This window comes from Tenrec ecaudatus, chromosome X, assembly GCF_050624435.1.
Source record: "Tenrec ecaudatus isolate mTenEca1 chromosome X, mTenEca1.hap1, whole genome shotgun sequence".
NCBI lineage: Eukaryota > Metazoa > Chordata > Mammalia > Afrosoricida > Tenrecidae > Tenrec > Tenrec ecaudatus.
In genome coordinates, this window is record NC_134548.1 from 86,222,772 (window position 1) to 86,248,557 (window position 25,786).

Sequence of the window (25,786 nt, forward strand, 5' to 3'; positions counted from 1 at the left end):
AACCAGAAAACTCCTAAATTCATTGTATCAAGAGAGCATAACCTTGTTGATAAAACCAAGCAAAGACACCATCAAGATAGAAAACTACAATCTGATATCCTTCATGAATATATATGCAAAAATTCTGACCAAAATTCTGGTCAATAGAATTCAACAACAAAAATTTAAAATACACCATGATGAACTGTAATTTATACCAGAGATGTAGGGATTGCTCACTATTAGAAACACAACCAGTGTAAGCCCCAATGAAAACCAGAAAAAAGATAACCACATCATAATATCAATAGATGCCCTAGAAAAGTAATTTGATAATATAAAATACCCAATCCTAATAAAAATACTTTTCAAAAAGGGATAAAAGGGAAATTTCTGACAACATTAAGGGCCGTATGCCAAACCAACCAACCAACAAACAAACAAACCCAGAATCTCACTCGATGGGTAAAAACTGAAAACATTCCCCCTGTAAATGGGTCCCAGAAAAGGATTTCCCCAATCACCTTTCTTATTCAACACTGTACTGAAAAGACTTACACAGAACAATTAGAGAACAAATGAGATCAAGGGAATAAAACTGGGCAAAGAAGGGAAACTCTCACTATACGCAGACAATATGACTTTAGATGTAGAAAACCCCAAAAAGCCACAAACAGATTGGAGGAAACAATTAAGAGACTTGGTGATGTGGCTGAATACAAGATTAACAAGCAGAAATCAATCAGATTCCTGTATAACAGCGCAAAGCGAACTCCACACGCAGTGCCATAACATTTGCTCGCACTCATAGCAACCCTGCGGGACAGGGTAGAACTACTCCAGCAAATTTCCAAGATGGCAGCTCTTTACTGGAGTAGAAAGCTTCATCTTTTTCCCAGAGTGACTGGTCGTTTCTAACTACTGATCTTGCAGTTAGCAATACCATGTCAACCACTATACCACCACAACTCCAGTATACCACAAAAGACATATCAGAAAAAATATCAAGAGCACAATAACATTTATGAAAGCCACACAAAAGATTAAATACTTAGGTATAAACTTAACAGAAAACATACTGCACTAAACAAGCCTGCAGGCCAATACTACAAGAAATCAAAACACAAATGAAAGGATATCCATGTTCCTGTATGCTGTTGGTGCTATGTGCCATTGAGTTGGTTCAAATGAACAGTGTTCCTGGCACCATCTTAACAATTGTTCTTATGTTTTAGCTCTTGGCAACCACTGTATTAAATCCAACTTTGAAAGGCTTATCCTCTTTTTCGCTACCCCTCTATTTTACCAAGCATGATACCATATTCCATGGACTGACAACATGTCCAAAGGATATGAGGCAAGTCTCACCATCCCTGCCTCTAAGGAGCATTATAGTTGTACTTTGTTCATAATGGATATTTTTGTTCATTTGGCAGTCCATGGTACTTACAAGATTCTTCAACAGAACCATAATCCAAATGTATCAATTATTCTTTGGTGTTTCTTATCCAGGGCTCAATTTTCACATGCATATGAAGTGATCGAAAATACCATTACTTGGGTTAGACACACATTAGCCCTCAAAGTAACATCCTTGCTTTTCAACATGAAAGAGGTCTTATACATTAGATTTACCCAGTGCATTGCATAATTTGATCTCTTGACTGTGCTTTTATGAACATGTATCTGAATCCAAGCAAAATAAAATCCTTGACAACTTCAACCTTTCTCCATTTATGATGATTTTACTTATTGGTCCAGTTGTGAGGATTTTGATATTCTTTATATTGAGTTGTAATTCATATTGAAGGCTGCGATCCTTGATCTTCAGTAACAAGTGCTTCAAGTCTTCCTAACTTTCAGCAAGCAAGGTTGAGTCATCTTAGCATAGTGTAAGCAGTTAATAAGACTTCCTCCTAGCCTGATGCCATATTCTTCTTCATATAAGCCAGTTTCTCTGATGATTTGCTCAGCATAAAGATTGAATAAGCATAGTGAGATGTTATAACCCTGACCCACGCCTTTCCTGGGTTTAAGCCATTCAGTAGTCCCTTGTACTTTTCGCACAACTGCCTCTTGATCCATGTACAGATTCTGCATGAGCACAATGGTGTGGTCTGGAATTCCAGTTCTTCTCAAAGGTATCCATAGTTTGTGATCCATAACAAAACATAACAAAATTTTTTATCTCATAGTTGTCCATAGTTTGTTGTAATCCTCACAGTCTAATGCCTTTGCAGAGTAGACATCTCTCTAGTATTCTCTGTTTTCAGGCAAAATCCATCTGACTTCAGCAATGATATACCTTGGTCCACTTCCTATTCTGAATCTGCCCTGAATCTGTGGCAGCTCCTTGTCAATGTACTGCTATAACCCTTTTTGTATGATCTTCAGCAAAAGGTTATTTGCATGTGATATAAATATTATTCTTTAAGTTGAGCATTCTGTCGGGGTACTTTTCTATTGATAGGTACAAATCTGGGTCTCTTCCAGCAGTTGGCTCTGTAGCTGTCTTCCAAATTTTCTAGCTTAAACAACCGTGTGCTTCCAATGCTTCATGCACTGGTATTTAGTCAATTTCTAGAACCTTGTTTTGGGTGATTGCTTTCCGTGCAGCTCAGACTTTTTGTGTCCAGGACCATTGGCTCTTGATCATCTGCTCCTTTTGAAACAGTTAAATGTAGACTAGTTATTTTTTGGTACACTGTGTATTCTTTGCATTGTTTTTGTTTGTCCGTTTATTCATTTATATGCTTGCTGAAGCTTTTAACATTCTGCCCATGGAAACGATCAGTATTTCAACCTAAGGCTTGAATGTTTCCTTGGGTTTTTTCAGTTTAAGTTATGCTGGGGATGTTCTTTTTGTTTTTCTAAATCTAGGTCTTTGCACCTTTTTGTATAATATTTTGCTTTGTCTTCTGGAGCTGCCCTTTGAAATTTTCTGTGTAGCTTTTAAAAACTTAGTCATTTCTTCCATTTGCCCTATGATTAAAAGCAAGTCTCGGAGTCTCTTCTGACGTACACTTGGACCTTTGCTTTTCTGTCACTTAAAATGACAATTTGCCATCGTTATGAAGGATATTCTCAGTTTCCTCCCATAGCTCATCAAGTCTTACATTGGTAGTGTTCAATGCAGAAAATCTGTCCTTGACCTGTGCTCAAAATACAGGCGGGATAGACTCAAGGCTGTATTTCGGTTCTCATGGACTTATTTTAATTCTCTTCAGCTTCAACCTGAACTTACATATGAGCAATTGATTGTCTGTTCCACAGTCAGCCCCTGCCTGCTTTTAGCTGTGGATTTTGAGATTTTCCGGGGACTCTTCTGACAGATATAGTCAATTTGATTTTTGTGTCTTCCATATGGAGATGTCCATTTGCATAGTTGTCATTTGTGTTGTTGAAAATAGGTATTTGCTGAGAGTGATTAGGGCAAAGAATGTACGGATGTGCTTTATACAATTGATGTATGTATATGTGTGGATTGAGATAAGAGTTGTATGAGCCCGTAATAAAATGTAAAAAACAAAAAGAAAAAAAATGATTAGGGCAAAGAATGTACAGATATGCTTTATACAATTGATGTATGTATATGCATGGATTGTGATAAGAGTTGCATGAGCCCCTAATAAAATGTTAAAAAAATAATAAAATAGGTATTTGCTTTGAACAAATCATTCACTGGTCTTGCGATATTCTATCATACAATCTTCAGCGTTGTTTCTATCACCAAGACCATATTCTCCCATTACTGTTTCTTCTTGTATGTTTCAAACTTTTGCATCCCAAGTTCCAATAATTATGTGTGCACCTTGACAGCATCTTTGATCAATTTCCTACTGAAGATATTGATAGAATTCTTAAATTTCTTCATTATAAGCGTTCCTGGGTGGAGTGTAAATTTCCATAGTAGATGTATTGAGTGGATTTCCTAGAAGGTTGATAGATACAATGCTATCACAGACAGCATTGTATTCATGATAGGTGTTTTAATGTCCTTTTTGACACCCTTCTCCATTCCTCTTGATTATGTTATTCCAAGCATAATAAATCATATGGTTTTCTGATTAAAATGGCCAATATCAGTTCATTGCAGCTCAGTAATGCCTAGGTTATCTATATGCGTTATATTTCATCTCGTATCACTTCCAATTTTTCTAGGTTCATATTTTGCATATTCCAAGTTTTGATCAGTATTGCATTTTTGCAGCTGTCATGCCCTGTCAACAAATGAAGATCCCAAAGTCTCCACTTGCACAAGCTTTTCAGGTCACCCTGGTCGACTCCATTCCAAGAAAGCAGCTCCTCCTCAATCACATTTTGAGTAGTCTCAGGCAATGTTCTGCTTTCATTCTCTATGTTGTGAATATCTGATAATATTCCAAAGCTATGAATAAAGTTTCCAGTGGCCTCTTAAGTGAAGAGCTAATAATACCTTCTTAGCGGTCTGTTTTTATTCAGGAAGCTCCGCTGAAACATGTGCACTTCGGGTGACTGAGATGGCATTGGATTACGAGTGACATCACTTCCAGAATCACAGCAACACACCAGCTACTACACTATAACAAACTGGCTCACTCACTACTTGATGTTGTTTCATAATGACCCTATAAGACAGGATAGAACATCCCAGTTCAGTTTCTGAGACCATAACTGTTTATGGTAGTTGAAGGCCCAGACTTTTTCCCGTGGAGTGTCTCATGGTATTGAACTGTCAACCTTGTGGATCACAGACCAACAAGTAACCATTGCTCCACCAGATCTTCTTACCAACAAACTGACAAGCCATTAACATAACTATAAAACCCTATTCTCAGTTTGGATTGAGTTTGCATTTTATCCACATGTATAGGGTTTAGAATTTTCAACAAATATTTTGGGGGGACACAATTTAATATATTACATCTCCTTACACCTAATTATTGGCTGGCTCTGAGCCCCAAATTACACTTATAAATTCATTTTTCCAGGGCTTTAAATCAGTGTGGAGGCTGTTAACATTCTCACACATCACAGTCTCAGATATCCTGTTGATTTTGAGTTGTTTCTAATTTATCCGAAATAACAGTAACCTTTCAATCTCTTTGATGATCTGGGTTCTCTGTTCGGTGGTTAATGATTTCACACCTTTTGCTACATTAGATGATTTAATCACATCCCCCCTCCCAAATATTGATAATATTGACTTAGCCAAGTTGTATTCAGCCACCAAATCACAGAGGTAAATTTTGCAATATTGTCTTTCTTTTACTCTATCCTGGCTCTCACAGTTTTCCTTTTGGCTTTACTGCTAGTATCACTAATCTTCTTTGGAGTCATGGTTATGACGCTTTACTCAAATAATGCACACGCACGCACACACACACACACACACACAAGCACAATGAAGAATGTTTTGATGCACTAACAACAAGCCCTATATGTTCTCTGATTGAGAGTGGGGCTGAGACTAAAGCGTCACTCCTTTGTGGCTTCAGTGAGACTCAGGATTCACATTCAGGTCATACAGGTTTTTTCAAGTTGGGCTTTCAGTTCAACCATCAAATAAAGTTACAAACACTAAACAGCTGTTTTTGTTTTGTTTTGTTGTTTTCAAACTTTGCTATTTGAGTAGTGGAAAGTTCGAACTTGAAGACATTTGACAACCATGGTGTTAATTACACTATAATGTTGACCTCTAAAAAGCTGGGTTGTTGGTGAGATAGCCAGTCCAGTCTATCACATATCAATTTTTCAAAGATTCTGCTACTAGGTTATTATTCAATCATGCTTTTAGTGTTTCTAAAGGTTGTTCTCTTTGCTAACACATTCAACATATTCACTGTTAGTAAAAATTCTGAACTTGGTGAGCTGCTATGTTATTCCATGGTATAAGAAGTATATTAATTTTTTCTCATTTAGCAGCTTTTACTAACAAACATTTTAAAACAGTGAATCTCCTTGTATTGAGTTTGCTTTGAGATATTCTTTTGGGGGCATCACAGTAGTGTGAGTGTGACATTTGGTTTATTAGCTCATATGAAAAAAAACCTGCTTCCAGTTATTATTTTTCCAAGTTTTGCTTTCATTTTTTTGTTTAGCTATTCTCACTTATTGTTTATGCTTCCAGATAAATTTTCACATAATTTGGCCAAGTTCCAAGACCAAAATTTGGAGGATTTTGATTGGAATAGGGTAGAACCAATCAATGGAATTGGGGAAATATGTATATAATGTTTTTTCTTCTCTCTTTATTCAACTTTCCTTTTGTACTTCTTAAGGTTTGAGATATTCACAAATCCATGGATTTCTTGTCGACTCTATTTTATGTGCCTGTTGCTCTGAGGCATAGTTTGTATTTGCCTGCGTGTACTGCATTTTAATTGGTTATTAATGGTATAAGTGATGGCGCTTGGCTTTTGTTTTTCTCATACTAAATCTTCTTATTTAAAGTTTTTCAATGAATCCACTACTATGCTATTAAAAAAATCTACGTGCTAATAAATTTTATCCCTTTTAAAAAGCGATACTTCTTATCTGGTTAATATATCAATACATTGGTCAGAATGTCTAAAATAATCAATTAGGCAAGGTGCTTATTATCTACTTAACATAAATTTGGAAAGAATATAACTGTTTTCTTAATTTACTATGCATATTTTAAAATATTTAATGTGTGAAATTTTATCACACTATTTTTAAACATTCTCCTTCTTGATGAAGAGTAGGTTTCTAAATTGTCCAGTAACTGTCTTTATTTTCTAATTATTTTTTATTTGCTTAGGCTGGTGTTATCACTTATGTCATCAAGTTACATGTTTATGTAAATTAATTTTGTTTCTTTGATTAAAATATTTAAAGGATTTAAGGCAATATTTTACCTGGGCACAAGTGCATTCACAAAAATAAACCAATGTTCACTACCAATAGTTGACCAATGACAGCAGAACTAAAAGAATATGTGGTATTAGGCCTCTTGGTAGAGAGTTTATACACTTTAAAAAGTGAGTAAAGATCAGAAAATATGGACTCCTTAAAAATCACCAATGCCTTGTCTTACTCATTGCCCTCAAGTTGATTCCAATATATAACGACCTTATTGTTCCAAGGCTATGATTCTTTATGGGAGCAGATAGCGTTATCTTTCTCCCAAGGAGCATTAGTGTTCTTTTATAACTAGTTATATGCGTTATGTTTTCAATGAATAAGGAAACAAATTAAAATATTTGAGTACTTTATGGGCCTCGAAGTCATCTAATAAAAAAAACAAATCCACTGACATCTAATTGATTTGGACTTATGGAAATTCTGTAGGATGGAGTAAAATTGCCCCATATGGTTCCCAAGGCTCTAAATATTTATGGAAGCAAACTGCAAAATCTTTTGCAAGTGGAGAGGCTTGTGTTTGAATCACTGACCTTTCAGTTAGCAGATGAGTGCTTAAACATTGTACCACTATGACTCCTAAATAACCTAACCAAAAAACCCACTGCTACTGAGTTGATTACCCTTCAAAGTATTTTCAAGGGTATAAATCTTTACCGGAGAAGATAGCTTCTTCTTTCTTCCTCATTGCAGTTGGTGGGTTTGAAACACTTTTCTTGCCTGGCTGGTAGTCCACTGCTTACTAGACAGTACCACCATGGCTTTATAAGTAAACTGAACGCTTTTAACAAACAATTGTATTTATATGAGAAGCAAGTTACTTAAAAGTGTGTATCCCAAACTCCCAAGCAAACCCGAAGCTGTCTACTTCATTTTAACTCATAATAACAGTGTATATGGTAGAATAGAACTATCTGATAATATTTCTGTAATATTCAGAAGCAGATTGCTACATCTTTCTCCCACAAAACTATAATGGTCTTAAATTGCCTACCTTTCAAGTAGCAGTTAAGCATTTAGCAACTGAACAACCAAGGCTCCTTTCAAAAGGGTACTAAAGAGGAATAAAATGTAGAATTACAAAAACAATATATGTAAAGGTATTGGTGAGGTAGTGGTACACTTAATTTTAGATCTATTTCAGGTACGCCAAATTTGACTTAAAGTAAATGAATGATGAGTGAATGAATAAATAAATAACTTTTATACTATGCCTCAAGTGATTAAATCAGAGAAACAGTGGTTGAATATGGCAAAATTTATTATAGGGCTGGAGAGTTCATACAACCTATGCTCCTTATAATAATCAGTACTTGCATAGTTTTATGGGTTTCACAATACAGATGTCAGTGAGAAAGCATCACTGCATTAGTGAAAATGTCTCCCTCGTGAGAACTGTTCACATATAAGTCAGATTCATAAGTTCACATATAAGTACAGAGTACCCAACAAAAACATAAAGACGTAACTTCTAAATGCAGAAAAGTAGAACAAAATAAAACACAAAACTCACAAAAATGTTGACGTTTTACATACTGCACTCAAAATAGATGAAAAAATGTTTATCTGTTTTAAATGGAAAAAACTGTCTACCCTATGATACTTAAGAGAAAAATGATGTGATTTACTTTTCAGTGTGTTATCTGCTTTATTCGTGTTGACTTCATAAATCTAAACCCTATAAATTTAGAAGATAAACAATAAGAATCATTCCATTTAAACAATTAGCAGGGCCAATTAAAGTAAGAATTCACAAAAATTGGTAGCGTGTGTGTGCTAAGAGCCAAAAAGTATTGGTATAAAGTTATAGAAACTTTTATTAAACAAAACGATCAAGATGTTAAGCTGTTACTTTTCATCACACCCCCCAGTTAGGTCTATTCACTTCTGAACACCAGTGTTTGCATATCCTAACACTTCTCCAAAGAAATCTCTGATCACTGATTTAGACAACATCAAAATGGCAGCTGGGGCAGCTTTGAGGGACTCGAATATTATTATTTTTTTAATGTTCTTTGAGTTTGGGGAGCAAAAAATATTAAGGGAAAAGATCAAGGCTGTAAGGTGGATAGAATAGGGTTTCTCAATGAAATCTTCAAAGTACAATTTTGGACCTTTTCCTCACCAATGTAGTTTTCAATTCACTTAAGTTTTCCATATTATGTTCTCATGACCATCCTGCAACCATCAAGAAAATCTATATATATGAATCCTTTGGAATTTTCCCAAATAGTCACCATAACCTTCTGACATGACTGCACTTTCTTGAATTCCCTTTTGAAGTCTTCCCTTTTATTCTTGCTGTTAGGTGCCATCAAGTCAGTTCCGACACAAAGCAACAGACAACCCTATGTATAACGAATCCCTCTTCCTCACCTTCTTTAATATACTTGAACTTTCTAAAAATGATTGTTTTGTGCAGGGCAATATTTCCATAAATTTGTTCTACAAATCCAATGCTTTAAGAAGATGGCCATTTGACTTATGTTAAAAATTTGATATTACCCATGACTTTGATGCTGTTTTCTCCCCACGGCACAAAAATATAACCTTTTTAAAGGCACCCTAATGAAATGAAGACAAGTGTATTAATGAGAAAAACTTACTGATCACAGAGACTACCACATACTGATCACAGAGACACGCATTGTTTTGAAAAACCCATGTATGTATGAACTGGAGTCCTAATAGCAGTATTTTGTGTTACTTATCCTTGATATTACAGTAAATGCATGAGTAAATATCATGAATATCCCATACACTTAAATGTTGAAGTCACATTTCAAATAGCTGACTTCTTAATCCTGCAAAACTTCTGAATCCGTGACCTCTTATTCTTGACAAATCTTGGTCTCAACCACAAATTCATTGGGGAAGTGTCTAATCTTCCAGCACTTATCAATGGCACGCTTGTTGAAGCCTATGAGGAAATGCACAACAAAAAATTACTTTTGGAATTTTTGTAAATGAAAAAATGTATAGCGTTGCTCTTTACTTTCTCCCATACTCAATCCTCATTCTTTCCCACTGTCCAGTAATAGAGAGTGGATGAACCAATGAATTACCTACCTAGCAAAAGGTCTCTGCGATGAAGGCGAAAGGCTTTACGCTTGTTGCAAAGCTGGTAAATAAAGATCCCCAGATTACTAACATCACGAATCTCTTCTACAGCAACCAGGTCTTCGCGAACCACATAGGTATGAGGCAAGTATTTCCCAATCTATTAAAAAAGAGAGATTCAAATTAAAATGCCTTAAAAGATATTGTTTGAATCCTTACCCATAGAGATATATTTTTACTTTTGTATTCATTGAAAATTACTCCAACCGAATGATTCATCTCTCAAAACACTTTTTTTTAAAATTATGGAACCAAACCATGTGGGAACGCTTACAGAAAAATTTAACCTACAAAGTACATACTGACAGTTTTCCAAAGAGCTCCACCAGATTCTTTGGAGGCATAACAATGGAGGTATTGAGAGGCATCAGAAAGCAGTTACCCAGCAACAAATCCAGATAAGCAGTCATTCCCTATTGGAGAGAAAGAAAAATATATTTCTATATTTTATAGTTGGCATGAACACTACAGATTTTCCAAATATCATTAAAACAAGAACACGGTTACATTTTCTCTCAATCAATTAAGGTGTACACAACAGCAACTAAATGATGTCTTTACTTCTGCAATTCGGCAAATTATACAATTATGAAGTAGAAAAATATTTTGGGACACTTATAAGAGGAAGAAACTCACCTTTTCAAAGTCATGAATAATCACTGCAGGGTCACAATCAGAAAAACTAGGAACAGGCACCTCGATGATTGCAATGTTGTCATCCTCACGGATATCTGCGTCCTCAGTCACAGGCAGGAAGTAGGGCTCGCCTCCAGGGAGAGCGTTCCCGGGGTCATCAGAATCAAAGAAGCACATTTCTCCGTGATAGATGGTACTCTGAAGGATAAAAAGGGAGAGAAATTAAAATCTTCCAACCTTCCCTATTTTCAAATTTGAATGATTTCTTACATTCATATCAATACTTGTACTGTTACCCTAGTTTGTTGATTACAAGCATTATTAAAACAAATCCAATTAAGCACTTTGTAACAATTTTATTGACATATAATTCACATACCATACAAATCAATGGATTAAAGCATGTTAAAAAGAGTTGTGTAATTATCATCCCAATACATTTTAGAAAATGTTCTTCATTCTTGTACACATAACTATTAGCTCTCCATTTCTCCCACCTCCTCTGCCACAACCCAAAGAAACTATTAATCCAGTTACCGTCTCTATAGATTCACCTATCCTGCATTCCATATAAAGAAAACAAATACAACTCTAACCCTAACAAAATAAAACATAGAACAACTTCAATGAGAAAGCAGAAAATAATAAAAATTAGACCCAGTTTAAAATGGGTAACAGGGAGAATGACAAGGTGTTAAATTTCAGCCTAAATACACCTACATTAATCCACTTCCCAATGAACTTTATCTGCTAGCAAGGCCATTCATATCCCTAGTTGAGACTCTCTAGAGGCTTAATCCACATGGGAAACCCCCTATGCACCAAAAATTTTGGGTTTTCACTGTCATACATAGCCTTCTGATATTAGAATTTAAGCTCTAATACAACTCCCTCCTCCAGTTTTGAATTTTGGTCTTTTCAATCCTTGGATCACACTGGCTGGTGTGCTTCTTCCGTGTGGACTTAGCTGACATCTCACTTTGATGGCTGTTTATTTATTGAAAAGCTTTTAAAACCCCAGACACTATTCTTTCTGATAGCCAGACACCATTTGCTTTTTTTGCCACACTTTGCTAGAGCACCCATATCTTCAGTGATCTCTTCATGAGGGCAAGATTTGAACAGGAACATGTCCTAAGAATTAAACGTTCTATGATTAAATGCAAGCTGAGGATCCATTCATATATCTGTGGTTTATATATGTCCCTGGTCCGTTTTATAGACATCATGAACATTTTATTGGGGAACATTATAAGTCCTTCCCTTGGAGCATATGATAGTATCATTAATTCAGCCAATAGTACAGAATGTAAATAATTTTTGAGAAAAGGAAAATATATATAAGACACCTTTTTCAAGTAAAATACACAGATTGTTGACATGTGTACTTCAAAAACATAAGTTATTAAACACTAGTTACGAAAACAATAAGGGTTGGAGATAGGGAAAATTTTTCAATAATGCTCATTCAATAAGGCAGACTTGTCCCGGCTAGACTAAGAAATTGCATTAAAAAGCAAAAAGAGTATGAAAATAACAAACATATGGCAATCTTGAGTTGCCATTTATTAGGCACCTGCAATGGAAAATGTTTGAATCAAAATCCAATGACTTTGAATTGCATAACCTTGGAATAGCAGTCGTCTGCTTCTGCTCACTCAGGGCTTTTTATTAAGTCCAGGGGATATTTCAGTTCCTTTAATCTGCCACAGGTGTATTTAAGTAGAGCCTGGTTAACTCAGTGAGGCTTCCATGTGAGATCTTTCTAGTGTGGCGTATGAAGGTTGTCGCACACCTTGAAAGGACAGAGTCTAAAGTTCCAGTTAACTATACCACAATGCCTTGTCACCAAAGGCTAGATAGAACCTCAGTCAAAAGTGACTGATTAGCAACATAATATCAGGCATATTCTTCCATTGAGGGTCTATATAAATAATATGAAACCTTTTTCCCATGGGAAAATGAAATGACCTATTACCAACTCCCACCTCCTAACCCCCGACACCCACCCCCTGCTCTGGACTTGAATTCCCCTTAAGGTTCATTGAGCACCATTGTGGGAATGTAGCTTGATTTGGGGGTGACAATTCTATAGGGCAGGAATTGATTGGTGTTCTTCTTCTCCACCCAAAATGAGAAACTGACTTCAGTTGAAGTGAGACCTCTTTCTACTTGAGTTTTTGCTATTGTTGTTGCTCTTATGTACTATAGATTTGATTCAACCGAATGAAACATCGCCTGGCCCTGTGCCATTCTCAAATTTTTGTTATGTTTGAGCCCATTATTGCAACCTCTGTGTCAGTCCATCTTGTCGATGATCTTCCTCTTTGTTGCTGTCCCTCTACTTTGCTATACACAATGTTCTTTACCAGGGACTGATCTCTCTCATAACATGTCCGCCGCATGTGAGATGAAGTCTCCCCCTCCTTGCTTACATTCCAGATGAAATTCTTCCAAAACAGTTTTGTTGGTTCCTTTGACAGTTCGTGGCACTTTCAATATTAATTACCAACAGCCTAATTCAAATGCATCAACTCTTTTTCAGGCTTCCTTATTCAGTGCCCAACATTCACATGCATATAAGGCAACTGAAAATAACAATATGTTGGTCAGGTGCACCTTAGTCCTCAAAGTAACATCCTTGCTTTTCAAAACTTTAAAGAGGTCTTGTACAGCAGATTTACCCAATGTAATGCATCATTTGATCTCCTGACTGCTGCTTCCATGAGCATTGATTGTGGATCCAAGCTAGATGAAATCTTTTCAATCTTTTCTTCATTTATCATGATTGATCCAGTTGAGAGTATTGTGGTGTCATTTACATTAAGTTGTAATGCATACTGAAGACTGTAATTCTTAATCTTCATCAGCAAGTGCTTCAACCCCTGTTTACTTTCAGCTAGCAAAATTGTGGTATCTGCATTTCGCAGGTTGTTAATAAGCCTTCCTCCAGTTCTGATGCTGTATTCTTCTTCATATAATCCAGCTTTCCTGATTATTCACTCAGTGTTCAGATTGATGAGAAATACAATCCTGATGCACAACTTTCTTGACTTTAAACCATGCAGTGTTCCCTTGTTCTGTTCACACAATTGCCTCTTGATCCATGTACAAGTTCCACATCATGACGATGAAGTTTTCTGGAATTTTCATTCATCTCAGCACTATCCATAGTCTATTATGATCCATACAGTTATATTAAAAGAGTGGTTCTTACGGTATACAAACAAGGGGAGGACATTTGGATCCTGAGTATTACTCAAGCACACCACCTCATTGCTTGGGTGACCTGATAAGAGGATTGCATTACCTGTGAAGAGCAGCTTACCATTGTCTTTGTGTTTATCTTTATAGTAGCGGTCTTATTCAATATTTCACCTTTGATGACTGACTAACTTCACTCATCATAACTGTTTTCAAGTCCACTCACATCGTGAGGTGCTTTGTGGTTCTATCAATGTTTTCTAGGGTTACATAGTACTTCACTTAAATACTATGTATGTACCAGTTTCTTTAGACATTTTTCTATTGATGTGAGTTTGGGCTGTTTCCAGCTTCTTGCCATTCAATAAACATGGAAGAGCAAACATGTACATGCATACTACCAATTCTTTAGGGTATATACTCAGCATAGATACTCATGAGCTACATAGGATCGATTTCCAGTTATTTGAGGTAACATCATATCACTTTTCACAAGGTTTGTACATGTTTACAAGCCTACCAGCAGTATATAAGAAGCCTAATCTCACCACATTTTCTCCAGCATTTGTTATTTTCTATTTTTTTTAATTCAGACTCATTTTGAATATAAGGTGATAGCTCTTCAATGTTTTGATTTGCATCTCCTGGATAACTTGTGTTCATGACCATTTTTCATGTGTTTGTTAGTCATTTAGATGTCATATTTGGTGAACCGTCTGTTCTTTATCTACTTTTTAATTGGGTTATTTTTTTCTTCTCATTGAATTATTGCAGAACTATATAGATTTTAATAATTAGTCCCTTGCGCATCATGCCATTGCTAAAGAATTTTTCCAGTTTGTGGCCTCATTTTTAATCTTTTGATGTGCATAAGTATTTTTTTTTAATATGTCCCAGTCCTCTATTTTGGAAAACACCTTTATATACTATAGGGAAATCTGAAAATTTTCTTTAAATCTTCATTTTTTCTTATAATGACCACAAAATTGTTTTTAGTTGTAACTAAGCATAAGTAATAAGTTATATAAAATACAGAAGTTAAATTATTATTACCTTGGGCATGAAGTACTTGTAAATGCAAGCTCCTCCAACAATAAATCCTGCCAAGATGAATGAAAGGCCTAAGAGTGTAAGCATGCATCTCCCAGAAGAGCTCTCTTTTTCCTGGGTGGCAACACGGACTTCCTATTTGAAAACAAAACAAAACAAAAAAACAGATTGCACTTTTAGACACATCGTTGCTTTGGTGTACCTAGTATTTTCAATGAAACATAGATATATTAAAATAAATCAATCTTTTCTTTAAATGACGTCAGGATTCTGATGTCTAATAGTTGTGAAAATCTCTAATTAGATTAGCTTTCCTTCTGGCATTTTCAAACCCAAATATGAGTATGAAGTTCTTTCAAGATAAAGTTTCTTAACTCAAATAAAAATGAACATTCATTTATATAATAATTTACACTGTTTAAATAAATAGGAATAGTTACTTTTCAGAATTTTAAAGTGATACTATCATTAAGTTTCTAGAATACAGTTAAGTTTCTTTACCAATTTATCTCCTTTGTTTAAATTAATTTGAAAATTTAAATATAATTTGGTATCCTTCTTTTTAACAACTTTTAAAAATATTGTTTATTGCAAATTAAGCTTGAAAGAAATCAATCATATTTGGCAGATATTTTAGGAATAAAAATATGGAGTAATGATATATATCCTAATGCTGTGAATTTGAATGACACTCTCTATTACTATTAGTTGCTGTTGAGTTGATTATGATTCAAGGACTCCATTTGTGTACAGTAGTACTTCTCCATAGAAATTTCAAAACTGTGACTTTTGGGAAGCAATTCACCACGGTAGTCTTGTGAGGCACCTTTGGTGGGTTTGAACTGCCATCTTTTCAGCTACTAATTGAGTTCTTAACCATTATTTCTACTCGAGGATTTGGAGACTTCCTAATGTTCTACAGTCCTGTGCCTAACAAATAAAATAATACTTTTCAAATTCTAGATAAAACATTAGATTGTAAAGTTTAGGACTGGCCATATATAATAATACAAAAACTCTCTGCATACCAGTTACCATAAAATTCTGTTAAATCAATAATTTGCTTAGGAATTGGAACAAGAAAGTAACGGATTAACTCTACACCCGCCCAATCCCATTTTGTGTCACAATATCCCCCATACAGGACTATTAGTCAAGAAAAGAATATATGAAGCCAGCCAACATGGACCCTTGTAATTGTAATTGTGTAAGATAAATCTTTCACAATGGAATGCAAATAGACCATTAATTCTTTCCCATGACAACTACTATAAAATGTGTGCTACCTATGCAAACATATTAATTTGCTGAAATTAATGAATGATTTGAAGTTAATCTAGAAGAATAAAGGCAATCATTTGATATCCAAGTAAATGCAAGCTTTAATTGTTAGTGGCTAAGGGAGCCAAACATTCAACGGAGGGTGTGTTCAACAGCAAAGCTGAGTGGGGGTCCATGCAGACAGGAAGGGAACACGCTGATATTCTTGGAGATCCTGACCCCAGTGTCGCACCAGGACAGCACTAAGGCCTTGGCCTTCTACTAGAAAAGTAACACTGCCAAATGATTATTAGGCTTTTAGCATTGTGGAGAGTCCTTCCCCTTCATGACTTTGTTACCCTGTATTAATTAAAGTCTCACTCCACTTCCATATTGAGACAAATCAAGGAATTTGGAGCAGTGGGTAAAATGAGGGAATTCTGAAGAGGAAGGTCCACACTTGTCTTTGTGATAGTAATGTAATAATGACTTCCAAAAGAGTCAGTGAAAAATTTGGCCAAGCAAAGTAACCTTGCCAGTTGCCTTGAAAGGTACAGGAAAGAACCGTATTATCCATTGCCCGTGTCTTGGATATATGAGTATGGTTTTTCAATTTTTTTTTCATTAATGTTCAAAATAATTTGAAATTCACATAGCTAAAAATTATTTAAGCTCAAATCCTCTACTAAATACTTTATAAACTCTGAAGCTTTTCTTTATCCCAATAATTTTCATAAAGCATTCATTATTTTAATTAAATGTTAAGTATTATGTAAGATAAATACTATGAAACAGAGCTATAAATTATGTTTGGGAATCACTGAACTAAAGATGTAGGCTAAGAAATCATATTTTAGAATATTATCTGACACTCAGAAGTAATGACTGTATTTGATATATTTAGAAAAATCAATGTCTAATTTTTCTTGTCATTGAGACAAACGAGAAGAACAATTTGCATTGAAATTTCATCTATTCTTCCAGCGATCTACGGAGTTTTTTGCAAGGTATAAGTATTAGCGTTTGAGTTTCATAAGCTATATCTAACTACCAAAAAGAGGACTCTTTATTTGCATTGAAATTTGCAAGATTCAGCATGGCCAGGTGCCATTAATAGCTAATTTTCCTCTGAACTGTATTTTAAAGTCAATATATAGCTCCTCTGATTTTAACCTATTGTACTATATCTCTGATAAACAAATCAATACATCATAATGTATCAATCATGTTTTATTTATTAAGTGTTCACTTCAAAATCTCTTGGGGACTTTTCTAGCATCTAGCAAAAAATACAAAGTGCAAATGCTATTTTTGTTTGTTTCTCATCACTGGCAGAAATATTACTTGTATTTTACTTGAAACAAATACAAGTCATGAAGTTCTTGGTGGTAGGGGAAACAAAAGAGGAAGATTATTTTGTGGTTAGATTTAACTATTGGCATCTAATTATTCCTCCCCCCAAATTTGGCCATATTTCACTTACAAAGTAAGGGTAAGGAAAATTGCACATTTGACCTGTCATGCTACAGGGTGTTAGATTTTCATTCTGAAATGTGTAATGTACAAGAACTAGTATAATTGCCATTGCAAATTAAAATTTCTACATACGCATGTTAGCATATCAAGTTCCGTGAACAATCAATTTTACAATATGATTCTCATTTCACTCAAAGCACTTTCCAAATCCCTACTCCTGAACACAAAAGTTAAAACTTTATAAAGAACAAAGCAAGTTAGGGCAGATTTGCAAGTTCCAGCAGTTTACGCACTTTGGAGAACATTTGCCTTCTAATTTTGAAATCTTGTTGAAGAAAATACGCAGTAGTTTACAAATACTAAATACATGGTAGATGTTTAAAGGAAATGCAAATTGGACTAAATAAATCATGGCTAACTGTTTGGGGGAGGAAGTACTTCTCTAGTTGCTGGAAGAGTTGCCATTTTCAACTACAATGTCAGGTCTATTTCACGTCTTTCCATGGGGTATATGGATAGTAATGGTCAAACAGAAAGCAATATTTAAGAGGGGAAAAGACAAAGAATCACTAAGAATATTTTTTATAGAAGTAGAGTGTTTACTTTAGGAAATGCCTCTCTGAGCACATATAAGGCTCCTGCAGTAAGAGGGCAGAGTTAGCACCCCAAACTCAATTAGGACAAGTCTCCTCATGGTTGACAGCTTTTTTATGGAATGTTAAATGCAACCTTTGACCAGGGAGAAATGAAAACACACACACACACACACACACACACACACACACACACACACCACACACACAAATCCGCTAACCCATATTGCTTCTAGTCAAAGATGACCTTTGCGCCACCCCCCAACCCAAGCTCCAGCCAAACACTTTCAGACACTACAAAGTTAAAGTCATCCAGCTTCATCCACAAAGAAGGGAAAGAACATCGCTAGCTCACACTTCTACTCCGTGCAGCCCGATGCAGGCTCTGCACTCCGCTGGAACTGGGAACAGGATAACCTGCCCCAGTCCCCAACTCATCCCACAAGAGAAGAGGACACCCAGTCCCACAGGTTCTCCTCAGACTCCCTCATACGCGGGGAGCGGGGCTTAGAATGTGCAAAGGCCAGCAGGAGAGGGAACTGCAGAGGGGCTTGGGGAAGGGAGCGCAAAGGGAGCACGGGCCGACGGAGCGGGAGCTACTGGAGCAACTCAGCAAAGTAGAAGTGCAAGGCAGCCCGCCCTGGGACCCAGGTACTGCAAAACCCCTGCGGGTTTGGTTTTGGCCACCTGTCTACCCCACCCCCACCCTGGCCGACAAGCAGGGGCGGACAGGAGACCGCTACCTTGCTGGTCAGTATCTGCGTTCGGACTGTGCGGCTCACGAGGGCTTCCACGTCTGGTCGCGCCTCCTCCTTTTGCAAGGCGGTGGGGGTGTTGAAGGCGATCTTCACCATGGTGAACCTTCAGGCTGCGCGGCCGGCGCGGCGCCTCCTCGGGAATCGGCGGCTGGATCGGCAAGTTGGAAGAGGAAGAGGTTGTGCTAGGGCTGGCAACACCTACTTTCCCCCCCGCTGTCTGCTGTATGCTGCTGCAAACCCGGGTCTGGGAATACTTATGAAGCAATCCCAAATTGGGTGGGAGATCGGGGGGCGGGTCTAGGGAGGGACCTAGGGAGGAGCAGGAGGGGGCCCAAGTGCTGGGGGAAGGGGGCTGATATTGGAGGAGGAACAGCGGAGGTGGAGCCCTGGCCAGTCAGCTCAGTTTCTGCATACCTCACCTGCACCCTGGGGGGAGTTCTGCTTCTCACCCTGTCCCCTTACGTGAGAGCAAAGCAGGACCGCTGCCTGGTCTTTCTGCTTTTGTCCAGGCCACAACAGTCCCTGGCCAGCCCGAAAATGCTTTCCATAATGTGTGCTTGCCACATCCCGTCCAGTTCCTTGCCCTCCCTCCCCCGCCTGCCTGCCTGGCCTCACAGGCCTAGGAGCTAGAATTTGGCACCAATCCAAGCTTCTCCGTGTCCTCACTCAAGCAAGTCATGAAATTACAGTTCTACGTGTTCTGATCGCTTATAGCCATTTTAAACGGTTCAAAACATCTTTAAAGTCCTTTTCTATTTGTTTGGTTCATTCTCTTAATAATTCTCTTTCCGCATTCGTTTTATTATGTACAATTCTATATCTAAAATTTATGACACTGCTTAGATTAAAGAAAGGAAAATCTTTCCTCGCATCTCCAAGTATTACAGACATGCCATGATGAAATTTACGGACTGCAAAAGTTCATCTTGAATCCCTTAAATAATGCAGACCTTGGCATTCTCCCAGATCGGGAAACAGAATTGTTTTCGCCCGAGGCTATTTTTCTTCAGCCATCAGCTGTGAGGCCATCAGAGAGGAAAGCAGTGTATACCTATACCTATGTGTTTAAAGAACTGGAAGTGGCGTGGAGGATAAAAATGTACCTAGATGGTAACCTTAAACTAGTAGAAAAAGCAATAATCAAAGGGGAAGGCTTATAAATTATTATTGAAACAGTCACGTGCAATCAAGTCACTTCCTCACAATAAAATCCTCTCCGTTACTTGCGATACTGTTAGAGAACTTCACCCCAGGATAGCCAAGCTGTGGATTGGCAGGTTAAATAGTCTATATAAATAGTCATGCCTAGAAAGACAGCACAGGGTCTGTGGCAACCAGTTAATAACACTTAAGGCCAAAGAAGTCAGTATTAAAGACTCCTCCATCTACTTATCTTTTTACAAAAGAAACTGATAAGTAAAGAGCTACCATAACTCCATCCAAGAAATTCCAGCTTGACATTTTTCCCACTGAGGTTTCCATAATTCTGAAGGCTGTCCTGTGTCTTTACTATGGGGACTTTGTGAAGACAGCCTTTCGTTTTCTTGGATAGGCCACATATGGGGAAGTGGACAGAGAAGAACAGTGGGGAGCTTGTGCCTTAGACAAGGCCAAACCTTTATGAAAGAGAATGTTTGAGTTTTCTTAGCAATATTAGCATCTGGAGACTATTCCTCAACTTGCTTCGCCCTATGTAACACTGTAAATCCTGCTGCCTGCCCAGTGAACCAACCCTAAGGATAAAAGAGAGATTGCCACTGGACTTTGAAATGTATGCTTCATCTATAATCTATATTTACCCTGTGTCCCGGCTTTTTCCCTCCTGGTGACCTGTTTCTTTAAGCTCTTTTGTCCAAGGGAAGTATCCTACCACAACAAACAAAGATTGCTTATAACCAAATCTGCTCCAAAGAACTAAGGCAAAAAAGGACAACTGAACCGTACAGTTGACCCTCCAACAAAAGACCGTTTCTTCAAGGAACAAAATGTCTCCAAAAGGAGCTTGTCGCCAGACCAACTCAGGCAGCATTCAGAATTGAAGAGTCGGACAAGCTGGTCAAAAATCAAAACCCAAATCAATGCATTTTCATGAACATTCATGGAATATCTGTTACATATCTATTTTCCCTTCAATTTACTTCTTAGTGTATATGTATAAAATTTCAAATGCCCTTTTGGAGGGGCTTCTCTTTCTTTTTTTAAAGCTTTTTATTATGATTTAAAATTTTACAGAGTAAATTAGTTTTCCATTCAACAATGCATATGTTGATTGCATTCCTCAAGATGTACCAGCACACTTCCATTATTAGTCAACCTTCTTTATTGCCCTTTCTTGTTTTCAAGAGATTTTATCCATTAGCAAATCCTGCCCTTTTGATTTTGTATGATTGTTTGCTCTAAGGACTGTATATCTCTCATTCCCCTTCAAGCCTGTGTATTTTTTTTTTGGGGGGGGGGTGCTAAAATCTGAGTCAGAGGAGAGATTTTAGTTCCGGGAGTGAAGAGTTTCTCAGGGTCAGAGACTTGGAATTCCAAGTCTCCATCAGGCCCGTATGATTTTAGGTTTTGTTCCAATTTGTTCTCTCACTGTATTCAGGACCCTCTGTTGCGATCCCTTTCAGAGTAATTAGCAGTGGTTACTGGGCACCATCTAGTTCTTCTGTTATCATGGTCTCGGAAGCTGAGGTTTGCTGTGGTCCATTCATCCTCTGGACTGATTTTTCCCATACGTCTTCTATTTTCTTCACTCTTATTTTATGGTACGTTTGTGCTGTCTCCGGGGGGTAACAAAGAGCATGCAGGTGGGGCAGACACTATTGGCATCTGGGTGGGCACTCTACTGCTTGGTATAGCTGTGATCCAGAAACACCAGATCCAGCTCTCTTTCAGACACTGAAAGCTGGAAAAGCTTTCAGGTGACGATGCACCATGAAGAAAGCTGGATGTCCCTCTCCCCACACCATTGGGCCATGTAAGTAGAGGGACAGCTATTAAGAGCATAGTTAGCCAAAAGGTAAGTTACAATCGTCTGGTCCTGCACTCAGGTGGGGCCAAACCCTAACACCTGGAAGGGCTTTTCTGGTTTGGCAGGAAGGTCAGGGATTATTTTCATTTTTCATCTGAATAGGCCAAAACTCTGAGAAAACCATGACAGCATATGCTCAATTACTGGGAATGTGACATATAGGAAATCACCCCATCTTTTCAGGCCTCATTCACTTATCATGATTCAGCACTTTTGGCCGGAAGCCATGAGGAGACCCCCACCATTCTTGAGATGATTTCCCCTTCACTGACTTGGCTTTCACCCCGCATTGGGTCTCATTTCATCTCTTTTGTGAGATGGTGGAAGATTTTTAGATTGTTGGTGCACATAATATAATATTGGAGCTGTGAACTTTGGAAGCTCTGGGGAGGTATGTTTCCTTGATGCGCACTGAACATTTAATTCCACTTCTGCTGCGAGATTTCTTTATGGAAGTGGGCATTGGAAACAAAAGCATTAAGTGGTGACGTCATCTTCACCCTGGACTGGCCTTCAGAAAACAAGAGACCAGAGAACTTGAAAAGCCAGGCCGACCAACCCAGGTATCCCTCCGCCCTTCAAATAGCCCACCTGTGTGTAGCGGACAGTTTGGGATGATAAGCTAACTACTTCAGTGAGCAAACCTTGTTGTGAAAAACAGAAAAATACTTCAAGCTCCGTTGTTTAAGGTAATTAGGACGTACAGGAATATGCAGGATTAAAGGATCCCGATATCCTAATGATTATGGGAAATGTAATGCTAGTTGACCTCAGAAAAAATATTAGCTGGGGGTTCTCTTGAAATGACAAAGGTAACTGTGGGTGAGGGAGCAAAGAAGGACACCCCAGGAAATGCAAGACTCACTGTTTTCCTTCACATCCAATCACGTCCAGGAGGTAAGGGGTGAGTTTAGAGAAGGGAAAATTTTTGAAGTCCCATTAAATAGAGGAAGGCAATACACCAGTAGGTTTCCCGCTTCATCTCTTCATTTATATTCATGCACCTTCTGGCGTACAATTTGAATCTCATGTAAGTGAAAGTGCTTGAAGCACCATTGAACTGATGTAAAAGCATTTCCCATTGGAAATGGTGTGGTGAACACCTGACTTCAATCTTAAATTGTTTTAAACAAAGTCAACTATCCTTATCTGGCAATGTTGTGAGTAGGGAGAAATGTGGATGTCAACTAAGTAAAAAGGGCTAAAGCCATGACTGAAGGTAGGTTCACCCAACTATGGGAATGTGTTATTCTGTGAACTTTAGATGAATAAATCCACAGACATACGTATATAAAAGAGAGTTTTAATTAAATGTTAAGTGCACATCAAGAAAACCTCCCTACCAGAGATGCTCAATCTCATAATCCCAACATTATCCCATATGCCCCTCCAGAATCCACAAAGTCTTCCACCATCTCACAAAAGAGATGGAATGAGACTGACTGCTGGGAAAAGCCAAGTTAGTGAAAGAGAAATACACATCAATTTGGTCGGCATCTCCATACAATTGTCGAGCACCCAAAGCTGTATCACCGTCAGATATTGTGGCTTCTGCTCAGAGATGTCTTGGTGTACAATATTTTATCCTTTTGCCATGAGAATCATGTGGGAAATTGTAGCATTGAACACTTTTTAAATTATTATGAAAAGGATAATAAAGTGGTTACTTATCCTGAGAATGGCCATTATCTTGACTCTTTGATTGTTATTTAGATTCTGGATCTGTTCTGGCCCCATAGCATATGAATAAAGGACTTCTTGAAAAAGAGTAGACTTCTGAGAGTAATCACAGAAAGTTACATCTAAATTTTATTGATTTTGAAGAATTTGGCTATCTCCCATTTGTTAACACAGTGCCCCATTTTAGAGATTCTACAAATATCTGAGGGTCTTTGCTATTGTTACTATTGTTGTTATTCGTATTGTTATAAATCCAATGCAGGCACTCTCAACATAGCTGATACTAGCATCACACTCTTCATATACATAAATAATATTTGTGTAAGAAATGAGGATCCCTGGTGACAAAATGGTTAAACACTCGACTGCTAAGATTTCTGAGGGGAAAAGCCATGGCAGTGTGCTTCTGTGAACATTGTGGCCTGGAAATTCTATGGAGCAATTTTACCCAGTTCTGAAGGGTCATTAGAGGCCAGAATTGACTACACCTCAATGGGTTCCAGAGTACGACAGAACCAGAAAAGAGCAACCCAGTTTAAGTGTGCATTTCAGAAAGCCCAAATTGTTCCTGCATAAGATTTGAATATCAAAATATAAACCCGCCAATTGCTCATTGGACTGAAATTAATAATAACCACATTTCCATCTACACACACACACACTCGCAAAGTTATTATTGGCCAAACTCTTTCTGACACTCTCTCCTTCTCAGCAACAATGTCTTATTGCCTAGCATCAGTTTCTCTCAATTTCTTGTCTTTGGAAATAGTAAGGATGCGGTTGCCGTGCCTATTCCAGCTCACATTGTTAATCATGGCTAAATGCATATCATTCAAATTTATAAAGGACTTTCTCATTATCGTATATGTCCCGGGAGAAGGAAATCATGCTTGGCTATTTTGATAGCTAGGCTTTGTGTCAACCTGGCTGGGCCTGGATTTCAGTAATGTGACAGTCGTCCTGATCCATATAATGTAATCAATTTTGTGAGCAGCCAGCAGTTGTAGTAGAGGGCTGTTCCCTTGACTGGATCACAGCCTTTGATGAAATTGGGGAAAGGAATCATCAAGATTGTGGCCTGCTCCTTTTTTAAGCACTATGGATGGATTTGGATCTGTTTGTGAACCTCCCTTCTGAACTTGGATTTCTTCAGCTCCTTGGCCACCAGCCTGTGTTGTTCCTCCTTCATTTTCTGTGTTCTGGTCTGTCAACCCCTGAAAATACTTGATTCAGGATAACCCTGCAGGTTACCATATGACCCACAGACTTGAGGCAGTCCTGACTTCCCTACTTCGACAACTGTGTGATCCTTTTCTTGAGAATAAATCTCTTTCTATCCATCGACATATACAAGCAGCACAGAGTTTTCTTCTCTGGAGAAGCCATTCAAATTCATTTGATACCAGAAGTGGTTCTAGTGAAGCAACACCTTAAAAGGGATTTAAAAAAATTAGCTATCAAGTCTGATTAGGTCTAAAGGCACTGAAAATCTACCGCACTTAGTATGGATAAATAGACATATTCAGACATATTATAAAAGAGGGAACTCACTGCTAACCCATGGCATGAAGTGGCAAAGAGGTGAAGTGTCAGCAAGAAAGGAGGGTGTGGGATATCATGTGTTAGATACGTCTCTGCAATTTTGTTAGAATAAGACGTATGATGAAACTGGTCGGTTGGTATTATTTAACAATAGACAAACTAGTAAAAGAAAGAGACAAACTCAAAACTTCAGAATCATACCTCAGGGGCTGCAAAAAAGACCTCAGCATTTTCACTTGTGACATGAAAATAAAGCTTTATCTCTTCTAGTAAAAAGAGTAATATTGCTTAAAACAATCCGTGTCTCAGCATGTTGTTGTTGTTAGACACCATCAAATCAGTTACAACCCATAGTGACACTATGCAAAACAAAACGAAATACTGCCTGGTCCTGGCCATCCTCACAATAGTACTTATGTTTTGAGCCCATTGTTGCAGCCACTGTGTCAACCCATCTTGTTGAGGGCCTACCCCTTTTCCTCTGCCCTTCTGTTTAACCAAGCATGATGTCCTTCTCCAAGGATTGCTCTCTCCTGAAAACATGTCCAAATGACGTGAGACAAAGTCGCACCATCCTTGCCTCTAAGAAGCATTCCAGC

At 37.7% G+C, this 25,786-nt stretch overlaps 1 protein-coding gene across 2 annotated transcripts; it reads right to left on the bottom strand.

Moving 5' to 3' along the window:
- Positions 1-8,100: 8,100 nt before the first annotated feature.
- ITM2A (integral membrane protein 2A) lies at positions 8,101-19,214 on the bottom strand. 2 transcript variants are annotated; one of them, XM_075539107.1, is made up of 6 exons: positions 18,923-19,214; positions 14,857-14,988; positions 10,600-10,797; positions 10,266-10,376; positions 9,913-10,063; positions 8,101-9,763 (listed from the first exon to the last, which is right to left on the bottom strand). In XM_075539107.1, exons 1-6 carry the CDS (start codon positions 19,034-19,036, stop codon positions 9,675-9,677), a joined length of 795 nt encoding a protein of 264 aa, XP_075395222.1. In that variant the 5' UTR covers positions 19,037-19,214; the 3' UTR covers positions 8,101-9,674. The 2 variants fall into 2 exon arrangements, with proteins under 2 accessions (XP_075395222.1, XP_075395223.1); XM_075539108.1 differs by having other exon boundaries at positions 18,926-19,210.
- Between the last annotated feature and the right edge of the window lie 6,572 nt (positions 19,215-25,786).